The sequence below is a fragment of the Heptranchias perlo genome, chromosome 2, assembly GCF_035084215.1.
Source record: "Heptranchias perlo isolate sHepPer1 chromosome 2, sHepPer1.hap1, whole genome shotgun sequence".
In the NCBI taxonomy this organism is placed as follows: Eukaryota; Metazoa; Chordata; class Chondrichthyes; order Hexanchiformes; family Hexanchidae; genus Heptranchias; species Heptranchias perlo.
In genome coordinates, this window is record NC_090326.1 from 106960947 (window position 1) to 106972290 (window position 11344).

General features: G+C 41.6%; 1 protein-coding gene across 1 annotated transcript in view; it reads right to left on the bottom strand.

Annotated features, from left to right (window-relative positions):
- LOC137342003 (adenylate cyclase type 1-like) overlaps positions 1-7475 on the bottom strand; it is a 259297-nt gene extending 251822 nt beyond the window's left edge. Inside the window, exons 1-2 of the mRNA XM_068005581.1 lie at positions 6718-7475; positions 4866-5015 (exon numbers count right to left, since the gene is read on the bottom strand). Of these exons, the coding sequence (XP_067861682.1) occupies positions 4866-5015; positions 6718-7311 (744 nt within the window). The 5' untranslated portion in view covers positions 7312-7475. The remainder of the gene's footprint in view (positions 1-4865; positions 5016-6717) is intronic.
- Positions 7476-11344: the final 3869 nt, after the last annotated feature.

Genomic DNA, 11344 nt, shown 5'->3' on the forward strand with positions numbered 1-11344 from the left:
TAGAGACTGGTTAGAATGTGGAACTCGCTACTACAAGGAGTAGTTGAGTCAATTAGTATAGATACATTTAAGGGGAAGCTAGATAAACACATGAGTGAGAAAAGAATAGAAGGATATGCTGATAGGGTTAGATGAAGTAGGGAAGGAGGAGGCTCGTGTGGAGCATAAACACCGGCATGGACCTGTTGGGCCGAATGGCCTGTTTCTGTGCTGTACAATCTATGTAATTCTATGTAATCCAACTGGTAGATCCTACATCGTATTGCACTGCACTTTACCAGTCATCTTTTTATTAGCTTTCTTAATCTAATGGATAAAATTGTACTTAAAAAGCATAAGACTGACTAAAGACTTCATTATGATGTCCAAGTGGATACCTGCTTGGCTCGGTTTGATTTGTCCACTGCACATTCTGTACTTTTTGTCACACTAAAACTTTCATTTTAACATTTTTCATCATTTTATTTGAATTGTTAACTCAAAGCACGCACCCTTGCTTCTAAAATGAAAATCCTGTAAAGATTTATTGACCTATTTAATTTAATTTTATTTGACATAGGAATAGTCTTGTTTTGAGGTCTTTGATACTGAATCTCCTCCTTATCAATCTGTTCAATCTAAAACCTTTGCTTCATTAGGAAAAATCTTACTTTTCTTACCCATCAGTACAAACATACGACTTAAAAGTAAATGCAATATTCTTCATAGAATAATCTCGTTGAAGACATAGAGCCACAAAAATGTACATCAAGCATTCAACATGGCAAAGATTACTGGTAAGCCCGAAGATTGGGAAAACTTTTAAAACCAGCAAAGGATGACTAAAAGAATAATAAAGAGGGAGAAAATAAATTATGAGTGCAAACTAGCAAGAAATATAAAAACTGACAGTAAAAGCTTCGACAAGTTTATAAAAAGGAAGAGGGTAGCTAAAGAAAACATTGGTCCCTTAGAGGATGAGACTGGGGAAATAATAATGGAAAACAAGGAAATGGCAGAGGAATTGAACAGATATTTTGTATCTGTCTTCACAGTAGAAGACACTAATAATATACCAATAATAGTAGAAATTCAAGGGGCAAAGGGGAGGGAGGAACTAAAAACAATCACTATCACTAGAGAAAAAGTACTAGGTAAACTAATGGGTCTAAAGGCTGACAAGTCCCCTGGACCTGATGGCTTCCATCCGAGGGTCTTAAAGGAAATGGCTACAGAGATAGTGGATGCATTGGTTGTGGTCTTCCAGAATTCACTAGATTCTGGAAAGGTCCCAGCAGATTGGAAAACCGCAAATGTAACACCCCTATTCCAGAAGGGAGTGAGACAGAAAGCAGGTAACCAAAGGCCAGTTAGCCTAACATCTCTCATTGGGAAAATGCTAGAATCCATTATTAAGGAAGTAGTAGCAGGACATTTGGAGACTCATAATACAATCGAGGAGAGTCAACATGGTTTTATGAAGAGGAAATCGTGTCTGACAAATTTATTAGAGTTCTTTGAGGAAGTAACGGACAGGGTGGATAAAGGGGAACCAATGGATGCAGTATATTTGGATTTCCAAAAGGCATTCGATAAGGTGCCACATAAAAGATTACTGCACAAGATAAGAGCTCATGGTGTTGGGGGTAATATACTGGCATGGATAGAGGATTGGCTAACTAACAGAAAACAAAGAGTTGGGATAAAAGGGTCATTTTCAAAATGGCAATCTGTAACTAGTGGGGTACCGCAGGGATCAGTGCTGGGGCCTCAACTATTTACAATATATATCAATGACTTGGATGAAGGAACAGAGTGTCTTGTGGCCAAATTTGCTGATGACTCAAAGATAGGTGGAAAAGCAAGTTGCGATGAGGACACAAAGTGTCTGCAAAGGGATAGTGACAGGTTAAGCGAATGGGCAAAAATTTGGCAGATGGAATATAATGTGGGAAAATGTGAAGTCATCCACTTTGGGAGGAAAAATGAAAAAGCAAAATATTATTTGAATGGTGAAATACTACAAAATGCTGCAGTACAGAGGGATCTGGGTGTCCTCGTACATGAAACACAAAAAGTCAACATACAGGTGCAGCAGGTAATCCGGAAGGCAAACGGAATATTGGCCTTTATTTCTAGGGAGATGGAGTATAAAAGCAGGGAAGTCATGCTACAACTGTACAGGGTGTTGGTGAGACCACACCTGGAGTACTGCGTACAGTTCTGGTGCCCTTATTTAAGGAAGGACATACTTGCATTGGAGGCGGTTCAGAGAAGGTTCACTGGGTTGATTCCGGGTATGGAAGGGTTGTCTTATGAGGAAAGATTGAACAAGTTGGATCTATACTCATTGGAGTTTAGAAGAATGAGAGGAGATCTTATTGAAACATACAAGATTCTGAGGGGACTCAATAGGGTAGATGCTGAGAGGATGTTACCTCTCATGGGGGAATCTAAAATGAGGGGGCGTAGTCTCAGAGTAAGGGGTCGTCCATTTAAGATGGAAATGAGGAGGAATTTCTTCTCCCAGAGGGTCGTGAATCTTTGTAATTCTCTACCCCAAAAAGCTGTGGAGGCTGAGTCATCGAATACGTTCAAGGCTGAGTTAGACAAATTTTTGATCAGCAAGGGAGTCAAAGGATATGGGGAAAGGGTGGGAAAGTGGAGTTGAGGTAAAAATCAGATCAGCCATGATCTCACTGAATGGCGGAGCAGGCTCGAGGGGCTGAATGACCTACTCCTGCTCCTATCTCTTATGGTCTTATGGTCTTATCACAGAAGGAGGCTATTTGGCCCATTCTGTCGGTGCTGACTCTTTCCTAGAGCAACCTGAACCTAATCACACTGCCCACTCTGCTCCCATAGCCCTGTATCATCCTCTGCTTCAAATATTTATCCAATTTCCTTTAAAAGATGTAATGGTCTCAGCCTCAGCCACTTCCTGTGGAAAAGCATTCCATGCTTTGACAACTCTCTGTATAAAGAAATTTTTCCTAACCTCTCTCCTCACTCTCTTAGTAAAAATTAGAAATTGATGACCCTTCATCACTGACTCCCCAACCAGAGAAATAGTCTTTCCCTATTTACACTATCAAAACCCTTCATAATTTTAAAAACCTCTTAAATCTAATTTTAGCCTTCTCTGCTCCAGTTGAAATAGTCCCAGTATCTCAAATCTTTCCTTACCTCAGAATAAAAAATGTGTTGTTTGTTTTATAAAATATATCTAACTTCATAATATCAAAAATCCTGCAGCTATTTTATAAATATATATAAAGACCTGGAGGTGTACATAAAAAAGCATTTGAAGGTGGCAGGGCAAGTTGAGAAAGCTATTAAAAAGGCATACGGGATCCTTGGCTTTATAAATAGAGGCATAGAGTACAAAAGCAAGGAAATTATGCTAAACCTTTATAACACACTGGTTATTGTGCAGTATTGTGTTCAATTCTGGGCATCACACTTTAGGAAGAATGTCAAGACCTTTGAGAGGGTGCAGAGGAGATTTACTAGAATGGTGCCAGGAATGAAAGACTTCAGTTACGTTGAGAGACTGGAGAAACTGGGGTTGTTCTCCTTAGAGCAGAGAAGGTTAAGGGGAGATAGAGATGTTCAAAATCATGAACGGTTTTGATTGATAAAGTAAATAAGGAGAAACTGTTTCCCGTGGAAACTGTTTCCAGTTGGTAACCAGAGGACACAGATTTAAGATAATTAGCAGAGGAACCAGAGGTGACATGAGGAAAAATAGATTTACGCAGCGAGTTGTTATGATCTGGAATGCGTTGCCTGAAAGGGTGGTAGAAGCAGATTCAATAATAACTTTCAAAAGGGAATTGGATAAATACTTGAAGGAGGAAAATTTGCAGGGCTATGGGGAAAGAGCAGGGGAGTGGGACTAACTGGATAGCTCTTTCAAAGGACCGACACAGGCATGATGGGCTGAATGGCCTTCTTTTGTGCTGTATCATTCTAAATTATGATATATATTATGTCAAGTAAAAGATTGAACACTTAATAAAAACAGAATATGATGGAAACACTTAGCAGGTCAGTCAGCACTTGTGGAGAGAACAGATAAGTTAACACTTGGGGTGTAACTCTTTGTCAGATGTGTTCTGACCTAAGAAAATGGAGTTTCCCTTCCTGCCAAATTATGGCAGAAAGACCATGGAAATTCAGGGCCTAACTCATCTGTTCTCTCCAAAGATCTTTACTGGCTGACCTGCTGAGTTTTTCCAGCATTTTTTGATTGTATTTCAGATTTCCAGCATCTACAGATGTTTGTTTTTTTATATTGGACACTTAAGGCTGTGTATACATTTTGCAATTCTGACTTTATCTGTCAAGAGAAAAAACCTTGGAGATATTAAAATGTCCAAGGAAAGTTAAAACCTGGAGATGCGGTAATATGTTTCTGCATTTGAAAATGGGACGTTGTGTGTATTAGGTTTTTACTTAAAAGCCTGTTTAGATCGATCTAAACGATGACTATTAAATATGCTGCACTGTGAGGCGCGTCTACTGGAACTTCTGAAGCCTAACTAGAGACCGACTATTAATCCCGTAGAACATTACAGATATTTCATATACATTCTCAATTTCTCACTATTTTGCTTTCTACCTTTTGACAATCCTTTATTCATCAGTATATTATCCTCTTAGTTTACACTGTATTTTCATAATTTACATACGATTTTAATATCACACCGTTTCAATTTAATCAAACTTACAAGACACAGAATCTGCAGAATGTGCATCCCATTTTCTTCAATCTTGTTATGTAGTCCCCTTTTCACATACATCCCTTATTTCTTATTTTTAATCTCTCCTTTTCCGGGCGATCTTTATCTTCTCTCTCTATCTTTTCAACCAAACCCACTGACCTGTTTCTCGTTTTCATCTTCCAGGCGAAGTCGCTCCTCGATGCAATTCCTCGCCTGCAGAAAGGTTTTCCTCTGGGCTCTCTCCGTCAGAATCCTTACAAACACCCCGGACACATTCACACTGGCAAACAGAACAGCATTGGCCACAAGCTACAGAGAGGAACAAAAACATATATTGCAATTCATCAGTTTGCCTGAATCCAAAGAAAAAAAATCGTAGCTCCAGTAGTAGATTAAACCAAAAAGCAAAATTAGTATTTTTTTAATGAACTGCTACATTAGTGAGTATAACAGGCACCGTTTCCGATTTATGAAGGCCCTCCCAAGATCGTTATTGACGAATCATAGAATGATACAGCACAGGAGGCCATTCGGCCCATCGTGCCTGTGCGGGCTCTTTGAAAGAGCTATTCAATTAGTCCCACTCCCCTGCCCTTTCCCCATAGCCCTGTTTCGAAGTAGCTGTAATTTGCTAACATTAATCATTGTTAATTTTACACACACACTCATCCACCTACACTCGCCATTTCCATTCTTGTGAACAGCTGCCATCTGCTCAAACCATGCCCTTTCTAATGTGACCCCACCCCAGTCAGATCTCGAGTGACAGGCGTGTATCGCTGGGTCTGAACGACTACGGTCAGATCAATAGTCCAAAGTGTCCCTGATTCACTTTTCTGACTGTTCATTTGTCTAAAACTAGAGGTTTCCTGGTCACTGATCGTTCTTTTAGAAATCGCCGACATATCAGTCCAGAGTCTCTGGTTTATCTGAGAGTTTTGTGGAATTGGCTCCGAAAGTTCTCAGAGAATCACCAGTTTATCCTGAACAAAACTGGAAAAAGTGTTTTAAAGTTGATCTAAGGACATTGACGTGACGGTTAAATCAGTAACTTACAACTGGAACTAGACAAAGATACCCACACATTTTTCAGAGTGAAAATAGACGAACGCCAGTGAAGAAAGGCGTAAATGACACGGGTCAGTGGAAGGAGTCATCGAGAGTAACAGAGGCAGTAACCAAGTTTCCGAACTTAGCCTGTCGGACGATTGGAAGCGGCAGCCTGGGCCTCTAATTCCTAGTCTTTACTTAAGGTGCGTTTTACGGAGGAGTTTGTTAACTGCGGAGCAGTACTTAACCTTGTTTTGTGTTAAAAGGTCACAGGTTTAATGGATGCTAAACTGCTCAATGTGCTAGCGTGTGGAGTTACAACCAGTCCGCACTGAATGAACGATTAACCAATTATTTACGGACATTAAAACGACAGCTCCTTTACAGTCAGACCCTTGTCAAGGAGGGTGGAGTGAAATAAAGTTGAAATCCATCATTTTTATCAGAAACAGAAGCTGAGTTTCATACGAAAATGAAAGTCAGACCTATACAATAGCCTAGCTATCCATCGGGTGTCATCAAGTTGATTGATCTTAAAAAAACAAAGTATAAAGTTACGCCGAACTGAACTGACCAGTTTTAATGCAGCTTTCTCTCTGAAATTACACTGAATAACCAAAGGCAGAACTTTCTAATGAAAGGTCATCGATCTGAAACGTTAACTCCGTTTCTCTCTCCACAGATGCTGCCTGACCTGCTGAATGTTTCCAGCATTTTCTGTTTTTATTACAGGACTTTAAGAGTTGGCCGTATTTCCGTTATATGGTGATCTCCCAGAAATAGAAAAGATCCTTGAATCCTCTAAACAAAACTGGGGAAAATATTACAAAGTTGATTCAGGACATTGAGATAAAAAGGGTTTTGAGGATTTTGATAAAGTCCTACTTCTTTTTAAATAATAAAACAATTATTCTTTCTCTTGTAACAGAGCGAATTGGGAGCAGTGTGAAGCGGGACTTACCGTGCGCCAGAGTCGTTGCCTTGTGGATGTCACCGAGGTCGCGGTGACTATAATGTGGGAAATGGCCACCATCAGCCCGAAGATGATGGCCAGCAAGGTCCGTACGGGCAGCAGGGAGTAGGCGACAAAAGTGACCAACATGAGCTGCCACATGCCTTGCTCCGGGGAGGTCGGCGGCTCCAAGCCGTAGGCTCCGAGGGAAAAGGGACAGCAGAGAAAGGAGAAAGTAAAGGCGAAGAGCAGGGTGAGCTTGACGATCTGCTGGAGCTGGGTAACCTGCAGGTACTTGACGTTGGTGACAATAAAAAGCGACACGAAGATGATGCAGTGCACCGGGTGGGAACCCTTGGAGATGGTCAGACTCGGGCCGGACATTAACTCCACGATGGCTAATGTGGCTGTCATGATGATGAGAACGGCCAAAGCTTTGAGGGTAGCCGTCTGCTCCAGCTTCAGGTTGTAATTCTGAAATAGTGACTCCAGCTCCTTGCAATCGAACTCGTCTTCACAGCCCACCGCGTCCAGAGGCGACCCCGCCGCGCAGGGACACTTCTTCCTTCTTGTCTTGACTTTGCGAAACGGTATTCCCTCCATGTCATTGCCATTCAAAAAAAAAACACCTTCAGCGACTCTTTTTCTCCCCCTCTCCTGTTTGTTTTTTCTTTTAGCTGTCGGTAGGACTGCAGCTCTGCCCGAGTCTCCAGGCCGGGGAGAATGGCTCGGCTCCTCAAACACAACCCCACCCCCACCCCCCACCCCCTCTTTGCAATGTCAGAAGAGGCAACGGCTCAGAGAGAGGGGGCAGAGATCAGGGTGGGGTGGGGAAGGGGGAAGGGAGAAGAAATAAAACACAAGAAGGAAGTTGTTGTTGATTGCAAGATCAGACGGAAGATCTTCTGAAAGCCGGAGGCGGGTGACTGGTCGCCTTTTTTCCCTGCTGATATAGACATGGAAAGAGAGAGATGAGAGCAGAGAATGATCCCATCCTAACCCACAGCCTTGTACCATGGACAGATTAATGACGCCTGCGCACTGCCCCAAAGAAACAACTCACGTCTCGCACCAAAGCAGCTCACAAGACGAAACCGAGATATCTCTCTCCCAACAGCAACACAGTCTCACTCTGTCTGCTGTGCAACAGATAAACGCACTGAAACATTCACAGCCGCCACACGCCAGCAGCCCACATGTACTTTTAACATGATGATCACGAAAGGTGGCGCCAAGAAAAGTGAAGGGTTGTTCATTGGCGTAACGAGTCCCCAGTTTGCAGCGGAACCAAAAAGAAACGAGTCAAAACGTGCACGGAATCAACGCCTATTTAAATTCAAACATATTTATCTCTCACATCTCAGCACTGCGAAGCCTTAGCAGTAAATATATAAAGATAGCAAACCCTCGCCTTCTGGTCGTTTAACGGAGTGATTTGTATTTCAAACAAACCCTAACTAACTGATCGGGCAATGGATCGTGTGCCTTTTCTTTTGTAGGTCATATCAATAGATGTGGCCGTGCTGAATTCTATCTTTAACTCAAAGCCGCAGGATGGAGCTGTGTTCTCAACACTGTTGCTTCACCGCCACAAGCGAAGTGTTTAGGATTTTTTATGTGTCAATTTCTATTCCTTTTATACATTTAATAAGTATCTGCTTTTCCACTGGATCTGAAAACTTGATCGAGATCCAGGGCAGCAGATCTTCTCTAGACGATTTGGATAAATCGCTCTTTAATGCTATTTGCCGTACGACCAGTGGAAACTAAAAATAAACATCGTGCTGGTTCGCCTGAGTAATGCAACCCAATTTCTCCTCGCAATTAAAAATCACAACAGCTTTCTAGAATCGTTCAGAATGAATTCGACAAACGATTACATTGCATTGCATATTCTTAATAAAGTCACAATAATAAGCAAGCATCCTGATTCCGATAGTTAACCATGTTGTGGACAACATTTGTATTGTATTTGTATTATATGGAAAAGGTCATTAACTAAGCCGATTAAAAACAGAGGGCACCAGAGTCTAGGCTCAGGGTAGCCTCGCAATTCCCCGGTATGAGGTTTTGGTTTACGGGTACAAGTAGGGGAAAGCACGACAGGGACCAGCGGAAGGTAGTGCACCATAGCGCAAATCTGGCTGTTGCTCCTAATCTCCTTGCATGCAAAACCTAATCCGGGACTGACAGGCAAATCTTGTCATGTGAAGAGAATGTCCGTCGATTGCTCGGTAAGCACCATTAGCAGATGGTGTCTGTCAAATTAGTTTGGACGTTTTGTTGATTGTACAGATAGGTATCTTTCAATGGTAGCGGTGCATCTCTGCATAATATTAACATTTGCGTCTAATTGACATCTGCGCTGTGGAAGAGTTATCATAGATCGACAGGTAACTAACTATAGCTGGCCAAGACAAGGAACAATGAATGACACTACATAACAACATACCTGTCTTAAGCAATTAACTACTTAGCAGCTTAATGTATAAAACTCCACCACCAATACTACATCGTTCACCTGAGGAAGGAGGTAGCCTCCGAAAGCTTGTGAATTTAAAATAAAATTGCTGGACTATAACTTGGTGTTGTAAAATTGTTTACAATACTACAAACAACATGGTTAAAGGCGTCACTATCAGAAAACTCTGCCAATAATGCATTTCAGATGAGACTTAAAGCAGGGTCTGTGCAGGTGGACCTATACAATCCCATGCTATTATTTGAAGAGCAGAAAGCTGGGCAATCTGCTCCACCACCAACAGATTATCTGATCTTATTTACTGTTTGTGAGACCTTGCAGTGCGCAAATTGGTTGCCATTTGCCTACATGACAACAGTGACTATACTTCATAAGTAATGGATTGTCCGTGAAACTATTTGGGATTATCTGAGGATGTGATAACACCACTGTATATAAATGCAAATTCTTTCTTACTGTACTGACATTAGAGGCACATTGTAGGAAAATGTGTTTGGCATGTTTTAAAAAAGACACAATGATATAAATTGGATGAAGTAAACCATCACTTTTCTTGGACATAACATCACGGTACTACTTTTCCTCTCCAAATAAAAAACAACGTTTGCCAAATCCCTGGTCTCCGGAAGCCTAAAGTCACCATTTTCTGGGAGGGGGGGGTTCTGCCAACTCACTGTCCTTTTATGGTTAAATGCAATTCCCCGGCCATGCTCACATCAGAAGAGGAAACAGGACTGATGGAATGACGTCACCCACCAGAAACCCCACCAGCTCCACCTCCTTTATGACCAACCAAAATACATCCATCAGTTATGTGGAGAGACTAGAGAAGCTGGAATTGTTCTACTTAGTGTGAAGGAGGTTAAGGGGATTTAATGGAGGTGTTCAAAATTATGAGGGGTTTTGATAGAGTAATTAGCAAGAAATTGTTTCACTGGGAGGGTCAGTAACCAGAGGACACAGATTTAAGATCATTGGCAAAAGAACCAGAGGGGAGATCAGGAGACATTTTTTTACGCAGTGAATTGTTATGATCTGGAATGTACTGCTTGAAAGGATGGTGGAAGCTGATTCAATAGTAACTTGCAAAAGGGAATTGGATAAATAATTGAAGGGGAAATGATTGCAGGGCTATGGGGAAAGGGCAGGGGATTGGGACTAATTGAATAGCTCTTTAAAAGAGCCAGCACAGGCATGATGGGCCAAATGGCCTCCTGTGCTGTATCATTCTATAATTCTATAACAGAGACAGTTAGACAGACTGGGATTCCTCTTCTCAACTCATAACTTCCTTACTTTTGTACTCCATGCCTCTGTTTATAAAGCCAAGGACACTCTATGCTTTTTTTAACAGCCTTCTCAACTTGTCCTGTCCTTCAAAGATTTGTGTACGTACACCCCCAGGTCTCTGTTCCTGCACCCCCTTTAAAATTGTAACATTTAGTTTATATCGCCTCTCCTCATTCTTCCTACCAAAATCCATCACTTCATACTTCTCTGCGTAAATTGCATCTGCCATGTGTCTGCCCATATCATCCGTCTGTCTATGTCATCCTGAAGTCTGTTAGTATCCTCCTCAATGATTACTAAATTTCTGAGTTTCGAGTCATCGGCAAACTTTGAAATTACGCCCTGCATACCCAAGTCCAGGTCATTAATATATATCAAAAAGAGCAGTGGTCCTAATACTGTGTGGTTGATAGTGAGGAGGAAAGCTGTAGACTGCAGGAGGATAGATGTAGAGGTAATCCATTTGGGGAGGGCAAACAAGGCAAGGAAGTACACAATAATAGGGTGGATACTGATAGGTGTAGAGGAACAAAGGGACCTTGGAGTGCATGTCTACAAATCCCTGAAGGTAGCAGGACAGGTAGATAAGGTGGTTAAGAAGGCATATGGGATACTTTCCTATATTAGCCGAGGATTAGAATATAAGAGCAGAGAGGTTATGCTAGAACTGTATTAAACACTAGTTTGGCCACAGCTAGAGTGCTGCGAACAGTTCTGGTCACCACATTTCAGAAAAGATGTGATTGCACTAGTGAGGGTACAGAGGAGATTTACGAGGATGTTGCCAGGACTGGAGAATTTTAGAATTAATCACTCTTGCCCTCTTCCCTATCACAGACCTTCCCATTTGTTCTTTCCTCCCCT